Source organism: Varroa jacobsoni, unplaced genomic scaffold (assembly GCF_002532875.2).
Source record: "Varroa jacobsoni isolate VJ856 unplaced genomic scaffold, vjacob_1.0 scaffold_1005, whole genome shotgun sequence".
NCBI lineage: Eukaryota > Metazoa > Arthropoda > Arachnida > Mesostigmata > Varroidae > Varroa > Varroa jacobsoni.
In genome coordinates, this window is record NW_019213907.1 from 13,725 (window position 1) to 27,342 (window position 13,618).

Sequence of the window (13,618 nt, forward strand, 5' to 3'; positions counted from 1 at the left end):
GAGGAACGCGTCGTCACACCTTACGACGTTAAAGCAGATCCGACCACGCCCGCCAGGCTGCCACTAATCGATTTTAATCACGGCACCCATAGTGTGCATGATAGTACCAACGGTTACAGCAGCTGATTTAACATTTCACCTTTATTTGTTCGTCTATTTCCGCCTGCTGGTAGCATTCTGAGTGCTTAGTTTGAAGGCAGAGGAAATGTATTTTTCGGATTTTTATCGGGAACAACAGACCGAGCATTAGGGTACAGCGAGGCGCGCCTCCATTTTCATGTGTGCCAGTTGATATTTATAGAAAAGACAGCAAACTATATAATATATATACTTGACTGTCCCAGACGATCTTTTGGCTAACGGCGGCGGAGGCAGCAGCAGCAGCAAGGATAGTTGTCTCATCCGATGAAATGACGCGAGCTTGGAAACAGATCGTATGCATGTGATATGGTTTCACTATAGCTTAAACCGATATTGCACGTTGACATACACATACACAGATAGAGACACACCGACCTACGGCGCCGCTTAACCGATCACACTTTTCTTGCGAGCAGCCTCCTGTAGCATTCGCCTCTTGCAATACACGTTCAAGTGAGGTCTGAATCTATATTGAACACAGAGGATCTTTGGAGAAAGCTAAAATAGTAGCGAGCAGCGATTTCAGCAATCGCTAATGTGATCTAGCAAGTTTATCGGGTCATCCGTCAAAACGGCACTGTATTATTAGTACAACACCAATGCGGTTCTGCTGACCCAGACGAATGTGAGGTTGTTACTCTGGCAGTCCGTGTATCTTTGCTACAGAAAATACGAGTATCAGGGTGTTTCGATGATTTCCTTTATCGACGCCCATATGTCTAGCTGGGCTTCCCTCTGTAAACCATAATACCAAAAACAACACTTGTTTGGCGAGCCCACTTCGTCAATACCCTGCTTCCTATGCCAGATTTCCGACCGATGAGATTATCCATCGTTGAACGCTGAGACAGTAGATGATGATATGGAGTAGACAGAGTAAACAGAAAGATCAAAATCATTATCAATAACGTTAACTCACAAATCTTCTTACTCCTGTTTAGTAAATAGAGGACGTCAAAACTCACATTAGATTATGCGTTAACTGAACGACAAGTAAACCGATTTACGATGCAACAATGATTAAATAAAATTTCTTTTATTAAATTCATTTAGTTTAGGTTAAGTTAACTACGTATATACAATGTATATAATTGTGATATCTTCAGAACAGCGAGCACTCTTGACGATGAAAATTTCACGATGGGATCAGTGCGTCCCGTATGTCGATCGATGATCTGTTTCAATTTATTCTTTTCGATCTGACAACTTTGCAGACCTACGGCCTAATACGAGCTTCTGCGACATTATAGTAGGATAAAGCAGCATGGCGTCATGCTTCGTATGTGTAAGGTATTATATGATGAATACGAAAGCACCGCACTGTTGAGGAACATCGTTTGATCCAATCTGTAGGAATACAAGCACGGGTTTGTTACACAAACAGTTTTTCCCCGAACAGGTTTTTCAGCTTTCCATTTAGTAATAACAGATTTCGAGTCCTAGTTATTATTAACTAGCTAGGTCTATTTACGATCGCAACCTTACATCCTTATGCACTTGGGTGGTTCATGAGTCATCCTCATCAGAGGGCGAATCGAGCGGCGATACGTCCTCCAGTAGGTCTTCCGACGCGTCATCGTCCGTACTCTGGGATTCGGCTTTCTTCGCCTCCTGCGATAGAACGCTTCTCACTTCTTGACGCTCATACCATGGGGTAATAAGGTGACCTCTCGACCCACTCGGTCCGTCTACGCGTAGATCCATTTGATGTGAATGTCTTTCGCTCGAATGATCTGTCGTATGGTCTCGCGACAATCCGATTTCATCGATGTACCTTGAGTGCTCCGAGGAGTCACTGTGCTCCCGGCCGTTCGAATTGAAATCAAACTGCGGCGCCGGAGGCACTTCCACAATCTCTCCACCCCCAAGGCGATCCGTAGCCCCCAGTCGTTCAAGGTCTCTCATCATGTTGTCAGCTTCGTTAGCGCGTTGACGATTAGGGTTATTGGTGGCTCGTAAAACATCGATGATAGCCACGGCTTGATTGAGGTATTCTTCGTTGAAGTCGACGTTATCCAGGAGCTCCCGCGCACGTAGCCGATCTTCGTCGCTGTAGAGAGCATTGTCATCGCTGAAAACCTCCTGGTAGTCTTCACGGGCTTCATCATACTTTGCCCGAAGCATCGCGACTCGGTGGTCAAACCAATCATTCCAGTCCTTTGTGAGGAGAACGTGCGCATTGCCTTGCCTAAGGTCACGTTCCTCGCTGTCCATATCGATGCGAAGGATTGCTCGAGAAGCGAACTTCGGAAAAGAGGTAAACAGGTAATGTCTAACTAACAGGAAAACTTTTGTAGTTGATATTTACAACGCTTATCAGTCTCGTTTTTGTTTCTTTATGCCGTTAGATTCTGTAAAATAACCTATAACACACAAATGAAACGTTTGTATTTATTTCATAACTCAAACTCTGTTTTTAAATGCACATAGCACTAGTTACCATTTTGCATTCCATCGGGGATGTTAAATATATCCACAGTTGAACTGACTGATTAAGCCTTCTGTCCGAATTCGTCTAATCTACACAGTTATTAGTCTTTCGTTTTCGATTCATTCAGGATATCGTCCTTCTGCAAAAAGCACATATAATAAAACATCGATTTATTAAGAAAGGCTAGCTTACTTTTTTTTTTCTACTTTAGATTATTATGCACTTGTTAGTAGTCTATTGGCGCACCCACGTTGTAGATGGTCAGTGCTGCCATCAAATTAGTTATTACGCTCTGCATCTGAAGACCCGTGCATTATACAAGATGTATAATGCACGGGTCTTCAAAGTACCGTTCAACGGTCACTCAGTTCGAAAGTCAAAGTATTTTAGATGGGTATATCTATTTCATACCGCATCATCTAATGATATCGCTGGTATATGGCGATATACCGTACGACTTATCGTGATTTTCATTTTTGTGATTACTGAAGTGACAGCTTTCCATTCTTTATTCTCTAACGCTTCAAAGAGTTGAGTTGCTCGTAGCCCGAGTTTGCCGTTATTACAATATAATGGTACTCGTACCGTAAGCAGCGTTCTCTATTGCACTTCGCTATTCATCGTTGTTCTTCGCTGACGGCCAGATTTATACGATAACCGTGCCGGTTTATAGCGAGACCCTAAGCATCAAGAGGAACGCCATAGTACTCTCCATGCAATGCGTAGTTACCATGCACTGGTGACCACACATGGCATCGAACCAAGAAGATCATGTTCGATGAAAAGAAGACTCTGGGTATGAAGGACTTTGATGATTGGCTAAGCTATATTGTCTTCCGAGTTAAATACGGGAACTACACGGTGCAGTTTCCTGCTCTTTATTTGCCATAAAGCAAGTACTCTAAGAATTAGGTGCCTCGTAACCGTTCTCTTTTTATGAATACTTGTTCATAATTTGACGCGAGGTGCTTCACTTCTAGGGCTTCAACACAACCTTCATGCGATCTCAACCTTCAGTCAAATGTACTGTCTAGTTCGCTTTATTGTGACGATGCATTTTATTATTTATCATCGTTAAGGAGGACATTTATGGGGGCGAACAAAGTCTGTATGAACAAAAAAAAAAAAAAAAACATCAAAAGGCCATCCCTCACGACGCGCAAACTCACTTAGGCTGATTAATCCGATGATCGAGATCTCACCACTCATTTGTGATTGACCTTGAGATCAGGCTACTAGGCTTACTCTGAATATCGACGAACGTTCAGGGGGCAAAGCAAAGGTGGTTGCTAGAAGTTGTGGAGGACCCTTGAGTAAGGCTGGCGGATACGAGGATGTGGTATTGAGCAGAATCAGGTAAAGAGAATAATGCTAGCACACCGGTCCCAGAATATATAGGGACCGCCAATAGCTCAAGTGGTAGAAGAGGTATTAATAGTGGCAGTAGTAAAAAGTTGTGCTATCGTTTAGCAGTCTCTCTGTACGCTGCCCTTTAAGTATTTTTTCTCTGCACTTTTGCAAAGGGTTTCACGGTCACGAGGACCATAATTATGTATTAGTCAGCCGTTTGGGAACCGAAAACACGGCTCTATCCTTAAGTATCTTTAGGGTTTCGCTTATAAATTGACTTGGCGGTTACGGCGACGACTACTGAAGCTAGCTAGCAGACGATTTCTCGCGAGCTTTCGGCGACATATGGTCCTAAATGCAAAGATGACCTTCTAGTAAATTTACGATGGCTCTTGAGCTGCGCGTTAGTCATAAAAGAGTAAATTTATCTTGGCGTTCATCGTTCATATGTGAGCGTTCTCGCTTCAGGCAATATCGAAATCAGCTCACAAAATTTACATCGTTAATTCTATATATATATATATATATATATATATATATATGTGTGTGTGTACCAAGTGATTTTTTTAAACAATGTGCGAGTTATTTAAACGATTAAGGCTGATAAACAATCAGGTAAGGTATATCTGATTTGATTTGTTTAGCCTCTGGTAAATATGCGATGCGTGATGCATTTGTCAAAGAGTTAAATTTGCAATCTTGTTGGATGACTAGGTCACGAGAACTAGGCTGTATTATACTTAATATCGCATCAAAACTTGAAGTACGGATGTCCTCGTGAATAACTTTCAACCTTTAACCTTTTTCTATTCTAATAAGGACATACCTCATTCGTGCAGCAACTGTGATTTTTAACCCCTACCTACCTTATGAATTCGTATAGTACTCACAGTCGGTGGACGCAAGCTGAAGAAAAGCTAAATGTCTTCTTTAAGTATGATCAGTATTTATATATAAGTGTTTGTCTGAGGGAACCAGGCAAGGCGTGCTGTCCTCTATTCTTATATTACAAGTATCGCGTTAATCTATTTCGTAATGAAAAGTAAAAAATAGTAGATCACTTTTTAAAAAACACCCGTAATGGATGAAACGTAAGTAACAAGGATTTTTAGACTAATCATTCAGCACGAGGACCTTCCTATAACTTCGACATTAGTTACCAAAGGTGACACTTGAAATACTATTACAAGTTATACGGACCGCCTCACCGCCGCGAAAGCCTATTATGCACTTGCGTTGTTTACATTGGCATCAGGTCTTCATCAGGTAGTAATTAGATGGTCTTCCTATTAACCTGTCAACAGTTTCAATCGCGCTTTACAATAGCCGCCTTCGTCAACGATAAAGGCGGACTATGTAAAAAAGCTGCTGTCAAGAAGATGAAATAAGTCTTCCGTTCAATATCTCGCAACAAGGTATGATAAGTCTATTCTCAAACAAGCATAAAACTATCTACGGTACCAGCTTGTAGTGTTTTGTACAGCAACGAGGAGAGATGAGTACAGTAGAATCTACGAAGCCACAGAACGCACTATTCGCTGTCGCAATGATATCATAGTATTCATAGGCTTTACTTAACGTACGAGCTACGGAACATCTCAGGCGTGCACCGTTTATCGGCCTGTTACGAATATTATACGCTTCGTTCCCGTCCTTTATAATGTATCGCCTCATGTAACTTGTCTACCAGCTTCACAATTAGAAAAGCTAAAACACTTGTTTCTAACAAAAGTAAAACGACAGCGGACGATAAACGCAGTGATGCAAGTGCGAAAATCCGGGGTTGGTCATCGTAGCACATCACGTTTTAGTATCTGGTACGACGTGAACAACCGTCAATGTTCCTAATAGATTAAGTAGGACCCGGGTCGATATTGTTTTCTGGCAGATTTGTAGCGTCTCTCGTTTTGCCGGTAAAACTCGAATATTCTAAGACAGATTGGACTGTGCATTACGTAACAGAACGCCATTTAATACTTTCTCAGGACTGGACATCATAATGCCCCTGGCTACGTCATCAAGCATCTTAAGACTGGCATGGGAGCCGCAGAGTACTAGTTCCGTGAATTATGTTCGCCATTTTCATAAGAGTCCATTACTGCTTCACCATTGTATAATATAACAGCATAGTTATAACGACGGTGCGCTTTAAGCAACGGGACATGTTCCAAGTGCAATCTCTACAACTACCGTTTTCGCGTGACAGCTTGCAATCATGGGGAAAGATATAGGAGGAATCTAGGATAACGCAAATTTACCTATTTTTGGCCTGACCCTTGCACTGGAACCGAACGGTTTCGGCCCTGCACCCCATTATGTGTTAACCCCATAAAGGTTTTGCCAGCTGAAACACGATAGCAATTAAATTGGACCATCCGATACGGTCAAATACCTTGCGACAACTCAGCGATATCAACTCAGGCCAAACCTAGTTACTCCAAGCTCATACTAAACTTTCGGTAAATACGACAAGTGGCACTTGGGCATTAAGGCAGAATTTCGAATTCTCGACAAAAAAGGCCTTCACCTTTTTCCACTTGCAGTGAAGCTTTTATAGCGGAATAATATTTAGCTTCGGGCCTTCGAGTCAGCTAGTCTAATTAGTCTTATGTTTGAAATTTGCTTACTCACCATTAATTGTGAAGAGCATCACTTGGAAGAACAATTCGAACTGTTGATCGTGTATTTGACAAGTTGTTGCAATATCTTCATGCAGATGCCAGTTACGGTGTACGAATACGCAATTATGCGCTATTTTCAGCGGCGTCATCAGGTAGTAAAAGATTTAGCAGTTGACACTAAAATAGTGCGCTGCGAACTCTCAGATGGAACTGATTTTTTACGCTCTCCCTTTTCTCTCTACGTTGGCCATCAGCCCAGTCGTTCATCGTGTGTACGCTCGGCATCTCCAATGCCATTCTTCAGAGCAGCGGCATTTCGTCTGACCTGCGTACTCTGAAGGTTGAGTTTGCTCAGCCGAGTCCGAGCCGTTTGAAAAGATCGTACCTTAGAGGACAGCCGCCTTAAGACCTCGCACTGTCTCTACGAAAAAATCACCTCTCATAGTGGGCTATATATTTTACGACATATAGCGTGCGGTTCGTATATACTGTGTACAACGACACTAATGGACAAAGATCGGCGCGGAGACTGAGGCAAATAAGAGTTCCTCTGTATGTGTGTATGTCCACTGAAATGACAATGATTCGTTTCTGCCAGAAGATCATTGGGGAACAGATCGACTGGCCGACAGATCTGCGGAGGGACGCTCGGTGACGAGCAGTGACCGGCCCATTTTAAAGTGCGTTCGGCTCAAATCGGCCGTTGAGTGGTCGACGCTAATAGCAGACATTTCTCAAACGGTGCCTTGCCGCTTGAAGCACCTGCAGAGTCCACCTCTAGTTCCCGAATCTCCGCACGAAATTTGTTTCGATAGTGTGTGTATTTTATAAGAAAAATGAAGTGCAGAAGGTATACGAAAGCTTTAAAATTGGTACAGCACTGTTACCTGCCATTTTTTTAGTAAACGCCCCTAGGTTGTACCATTAAGGCTACCATCTTCGCCAAATGCTTTAGAATTAGCGAGGGTTTGTGTATTGACTGAACTGAACAATTGCAAACTGTGAAGGCAACTGCTAAAATCAATCGTTACGTAACAAACCATTAGATTGACGAAAATACCTTTGCATAGTGACGAAATTCTCACATGTGTCATCATCACGATTTACATTCACTTAGTGTGAATATTATCATCATCATCATCCAAAATAAAAAACAAACCGTAACAATCTTTTCATATACGATACGCATGCTTAATTCCTGGCAGCGTCAAAACCCGTTCACAGCCAGGAATGGGCAATCGATATAGCCTATGCTGAGTAAACATCTATGCAATTATCATACATGTTTTGTCTGTGTGTAACGTAACGTAACGTAAATATGCTACGACGGGCGCACGAATGGCAGTTGTTTGAAGGCACTTGCCTCTGTAATTGTTCTTATACTATCGTGCTAATTAATCCGGATTAACAATAAATGTTACTACCTTGCCCTGTCGTCTCTTATAGGTTAGTTTTTTTTGTTACAAGACCCTAAGCCCGTGGTGCAAAGGATCAGTTGTAGTAACAAAGCGAAACTGAACGACACGAGGCCCAGGAATGAAAAGACGAACAAAGCCAATCGACCTGTATCGACCCAGATCCCTCGGCACTTCAGGATACGGTTCGTGCAGCTAAACGATTGCATAGCTTTTTAGGTAACGACGTCGTTACGTCTAAGCTAGCAAGAGTACAGCTGTCTAGCCGCAAGGTACCACTTTTCACCACACTTCGCGCTATCTCCTTCGCGTCCGGTTGCCTCTCATTTGGCATGTATAGGGCTTTTTTGATGTAGTGCCGTAGCAAAAACGAATGTTCGAAATAGTGAGCCTGATAGTAGCAAACGAGGGCCCTGCCGTTACGTCAGTGTAGACAATGGAGAAATATAGCAACGATGCAAAGATGCCCAGTAACGTAATGTGAATGATGATGTAAAAGACAATGCTAACTGTAGACTATTTTACTGAGGTGAAATAATGAGACGCAGCTTGGAAGCGTCTGCTTTCAAAGGACTCGAAACTGTCAAAGACACCGGACGCTAGTTCAGCTTAAAGATCTTCCTATAACTTCTATGAAACCGACTCATGCTGGCCAGTCTGAACTACTTGTCTAGCAATCAAAAGGTAAACGATTGTACAGTGAAGACTATCACTGTCATAGGTTAGCTATTTATGTTACATGCTCGTGTTCTTAGATATAGAAATGAGTACACTTTACAATCAGATACGTCTTATAAGACTTCTGGTAAGAGTTTTCCAACGAGAGAGATTACCAACCAACTGCCGCAAAGTGCACACTATGCACGTCTTACGCAAAAGCGGTGGCGTGGCCACGCCTGCTCAACGCACGTGCACCGACTCAAGCCAATTGACGTTGAACTATAAAGCACGTAAACCCAGTCTTCAGTTATTTCTCCTTAACTTGAGTAGAATAAGACAAATGGGCACCGTCATTACCTACGTGGTCGGGCTTCTTTGTCTATGATCGCTGAATCAAATTAGATAGCGTATTTTCCAATCATAGGGCGTGTGATAAGGAAGTGGTCTGCTTAGACGATGATATAATAGGTGATAGCGGAAAAGCTGACGTTGTTGTTTCAGGACAAAACTTGCTTACGCACCGAGAGGCCCACAAATAACAAGAATAGTTCAAGAGACCAGCGGAAAGATTGTCATCATAATGGCGGACGAAAAGAAACAAGACTATCCAGTAGGAACAGCTTAGCATGCCTCGTGCCTTTTCTACGCGCGCACTCACCCACATATGTAATATTAACAGAATATTTAAAATCACAATTTATCGTAAGTGTATTTATGTGCAGCGGTATCAATTGTGCTATATGTGAAACGTTTTTCTATACAGGTTGCGGGTATTTAAATAATAATAATTATCATCCAGATTTTCCAGGTATCCCTCGGTCACGTTTCTACGCCATGACGACGTTGTTCAGTACATTGTTATTTCATTGTCGTATACAACATCGTAAGCATTGCTTGTACTGAACGGTAACAACCAGAATTGGTCCGACATCGTATCCGATGGGAACGTACCTAGAAATCTATTAGTAAACTCGTTATTTCTGACTGCGAGAGAACCACTATGGGTATGTCATATGAATAGTTGCTACATTAATGATTATGGAAATTGTGTACGAAATAAGACAGTGCCTTGTTAAAATCCGCCTCTAGGTAAAAAGATAACCAGATGAAATGTTTTGCTGGGCCTTGGTAGGGTTAGACGCTTTCTTGAGAAATTTCTCGAAAACAGTTCAGGGCCCTCCCGGAAGAAAACGGTATTTTTGAAATGTTATTTTTCGACCTTTCAATGTTAGCGATGTTTACATTCGTGGTATTTCTTTTGAACTCCCTTCCTATCTCTATTGTGCTTTTAACTGATTTATAAAAGCGATCATCGGTTCGGTAAATCGTAGGGCTGCCGATCGTCGAAACTCCGTTTCGTAGACGACCACCGAACTCGCTTTCGTTAATCAAAATTAAGTTATTCAGGCGTGGAGAAAACGACGGGATTTTTTGTAGTATATACGCAAGATTGCAACCGACGCGCGATCATCTTTTGAAGCAAAGCTACTCTACGAAATTTGCTATCGCTATGATTATGCTATCATCGCTGCTTTGTTCAATAGAAAGCCAATTTGGCCAGTTTGTGTTTTCGAAAAGCCCGAGCCAATGACCCAGCCCGGGTCTTTGATAGACCAGACTGCCTGAATGCTAGTAGTGCATCGTAAGATCGATGATCGCATCAGGGTTTCAAACGCTGTGACCATTTACTCAGTGTCGAACCACTGGATATAGTTGAATGTGTTCCAGACAAACGTTTCTACGCACGGTGACACGGTTTGCGTGACAACTTGAAATTTTCAAGTTTCCAGTGAAAATGGGTGATAGCAAAGCTGGTAGCAGTTAGTTAGCCTTATATGCACACTAATGAAACTAGCATATAGAACGGCTTCGAAAGGGATTTGTCGTGGCGTTTATATCTTCAATTATCAGGAATATGTCAAAAACGAAGAAATGAACGAATTTTTTTGCGGACCATTAAGACATTATTTTCAGTTTTAGATTTCGCCAGGCATAGTCTGTAATCTATTTATTTCATGTGTGTAGAAAGCCCTACAGCAAGATCCCTTACGACGAACCTTCCATTCGAAAATTAAGGCCAGGATTTATGTAACTGATTTAACTGTCCTGATTATAATTATTTTCATTATAATGTGCTGTTAGCAGAGTTCTATTTGAGCGTTCAACTATTAATGTAAAATATTGTATCAGCCAGAAATAGCCGTGAGTCTGTAAAAACGACTGAAATTTTCAGAAAGGTACTTTAAAAAGATTAAGAAAACTCAGCAATTTTGTACTAAATTGAGAGATTTTACCTTGAAATAGATTCTTTCTGCGAGGTAGATTATAGTCTAGAGACGTTTATATTGAGCCATCTGAACTTCGCCATGGAACGACAATTAGTTATAACCAACTATAATTAACATCTCTCGTACATATTGCATTGCTCAGACCTAAAGGGCATCGATTTTCTAGTGCCAATTCGAGACTAAATCGATTAGAGCTAGCAGAGTTATCCAACTCTTCGCGGCAGTTTCAAATCATACAGTCGTTTTATGTTGTCCAAAGTAAACGTTAAGTACTCAGTATATGTGATTCAGTGACCCGGCTCCTTTCTAAGCAGGTCTTTTCCGGCGACAGTCAGGCCTCCACACAACTTTTTCGATCAGGTCCAATTTCCGGCTGCCTGCCTGTTTTATTGGCACACAGCATTGTACTGCGGGGTTTGTATCCAGTCTGGGAAAAAGGTCGTATTGGATTAAAGTTGATTGTCACCTCGCCTCTTGAAGCAACAACGGCGTACGGGCTTCTAGTGGTGGAGAATGTTTCTCACTGCTCGGTTTTTAGGTACGCGCTAGCGTTTCCGCGGTCAACCTTGTTGAAGGAAATGTAAGGCTCGTCTAAATACTACCAGCAAGCATATACATGTACACACACCAGTAGAAATAGTTGGCCATCAATTTTCCGCTGTTCCTTTTATTCTCGTTAGTGTTATGTATGCATTTTATGGACATCGATCTATATGTTAACGCCAGTACGTAACGTGTAGTACGGCAACGTAGAAAAGAGCTCAACGACCAACTATGAGCAGCGCAAAATCAAATGTATCAAGGTGGACATCTGCGGACGACCTTCGCTTTCCACGTTCGACACTTCCAACAAACTCGAGGACAGCCACAGGATCTGCAATGGCAGCTTCAAGTAACGTAGGTACGAATTGTATACGATATAGTTCAAAGTAATCGAACTGACTAGTGTTGGTAACTCAGCGTCTTGGTAATCGTTCACGCGTCAATAGCCAATAGCGGAATTCGATAATACATCCCATCGATTAAGATATCCTTTGTTAGGACCCGTCCTCTATAGGACCGGTTTAATTCAATTATGCTTAGTAATATATAGTGAACCAGCCACCCCTAGTGCTTAATTTCAGTCTTACCTGTCTTTCGTTTCCGACACCTGGATTTTACTTCGTGGTGTTTCGTAGTGAAATCAAGGCCCTTCTCAGATTGTGACGCTGTTCTACGAGAACGACGACACACCGATGGTTAGAAATGGATGACGTTCTGTTACTTCGGAGAAGCACTATCCGTGGCCACTGCGTTCATCTCTGCGGACTAACCCCACGATCACGGGTTAACTGCTGCAACGCGCTCGATACGACTCGCATGTCTCTGCTATTACGGCTTTGCCCAGAGCGAAATAGCCTGTCGTCTACGAGCGATGATTGTCTCACCAAGTAATATCTGTTAGTTCCGCCATTCTCTCCCTTGGGGCAGCTCGGCAAGGTCGAGTTACCTGTTCGAGGCCAATACAGACAAAAAAAAACAGTACATTTTCTATTCTAATAGATGACCTTAAAGGGCTAGCTGGCCCGCGTGACGTACAAATTTGCGTCCGCATACATACGTGGCTTGAAATTTCAATTAGTAGTTTTCGAAAGGTAGTATAATGAATATCGGAACGCTCAAACGAATCTACGCTTCTAGACGTTAAGGCCATTGAGAACGCTGAACAGCGCATAGAAAGTCAAATTTCTAACATTCATCGTTCATTCTCATTATCGTTAAATTTATTGACCACAATACGGTGATAAAGATATTGATCTGCGGGAAAAAAATGAAGTATAATAGTATACATGGAGAATGAATAAGGGCAACGGTAATACCTTTGCCTATAGCAGTTGCGATGATCGGTGTATATTCCAGAAATCACGTCACGCGTTCACCACAGTCAGTGAGTCTGTCGTTCGAGTTCGACGCCATTCATTGACACTGATCCTTTTTACTATCGTTCGATTTGTTTCTATGGCTGCTTAGCTAATTGTTCGTTATTCGAGTTAGTCCAACCTCTGATCGTCATCTGTTAGTCGATCGTCGCATTTCTATGACCTCAGCCTCTCGCATTTTCGCATGGAAGAGACTCATGATAACTGACAAATGTCTTTTTTTGAGGGGATCACTGTCAAAGCACTAGCCAGGCACGAAATCAAATAAATCATTGGGTCAATGTCTTTTTATATATATATATATATATATATTTTTTTTTTTATATAAAGTAGATTTCTTGTTTTTAGCCAAAAAAACAAAAAAAGGTTTACTTATCCTCTGATGTCAGCTGTTGGACCTGGAAGCGCAGGGTTTCGATTCCTCGAGAAGACTCGTTTTTTTTGTACGTTAATCGAATGACCATCATCGTTTGCTCAGCTTGCATAACTATACGCTTTTAACTAATAACATGCCCGAAGTGCTGTTTACCTTACCGTAGACAAATGGCGGTATCGATCCTCTAAGATTTTTTAATACCACTGCTCTACTAGCGGTCAAGCGCCGATCTTTAGACACTATTATAGGTTTTCGATGGTACAGTCCAAATACTAATGACGGAAAGCTTTTGTACGGGATTCATGGCAAAACAGCAATTGGCACTGCTGATGCTGGTTTTTGTCTACGATCGAAGGTGGATACCCCTTCAACCGGACGTACCCTAAAGCGTGGTTATAACTATCGGGTATGAGGCAA

At 42.0% G+C, this 13,618-nt stretch overlaps 1 protein-coding gene across 4 annotated transcripts; it reads right to left on the reverse strand.

The window, feature by feature from the left end:
* Positions 1-1,143: 1,143 nt before the first annotated feature.
* LOC111265758 (uncharacterized) lies at positions 1,144-12,123 on the reverse strand. Of its 4 annotated transcripts, XM_086970620.1 has the most exons (4): positions 6,554-7,972; positions 2,582-2,711; positions 1,627-2,385; positions 1,144-1,488 (listed from the first exon to the last, which is right to left on the reverse strand). In XM_086970620.1, the coding sequence occupies exons 2-3, from the start codon at positions 2,594-2,596 to the stop codon at positions 1,648-1,650; spliced, it is 753 nt and encodes a 250-aa protein (XP_086826746.1). In that variant the 5' UTR covers positions 2,597-2,711; positions 6,554-7,972; the 3' UTR covers positions 1,144-1,488; positions 1,627-1,647. The 4 variants fall into 4 exon arrangements, with proteins under 4 accessions (XP_086826746.1, XP_022698404.1, XP_022698403.1 ...); XM_022842669.1 differs by lacking the exon at positions 6,554-7,972 and adding an exon at positions 12,037-12,123 and having other exon boundaries at positions 1,144-2,385; XM_022842668.2 differs by having other exon boundaries at positions 1,144-2,385; positions 6,554-7,971.
* Positions 12,124-13,618: the final 1,495 nt, after the last annotated feature.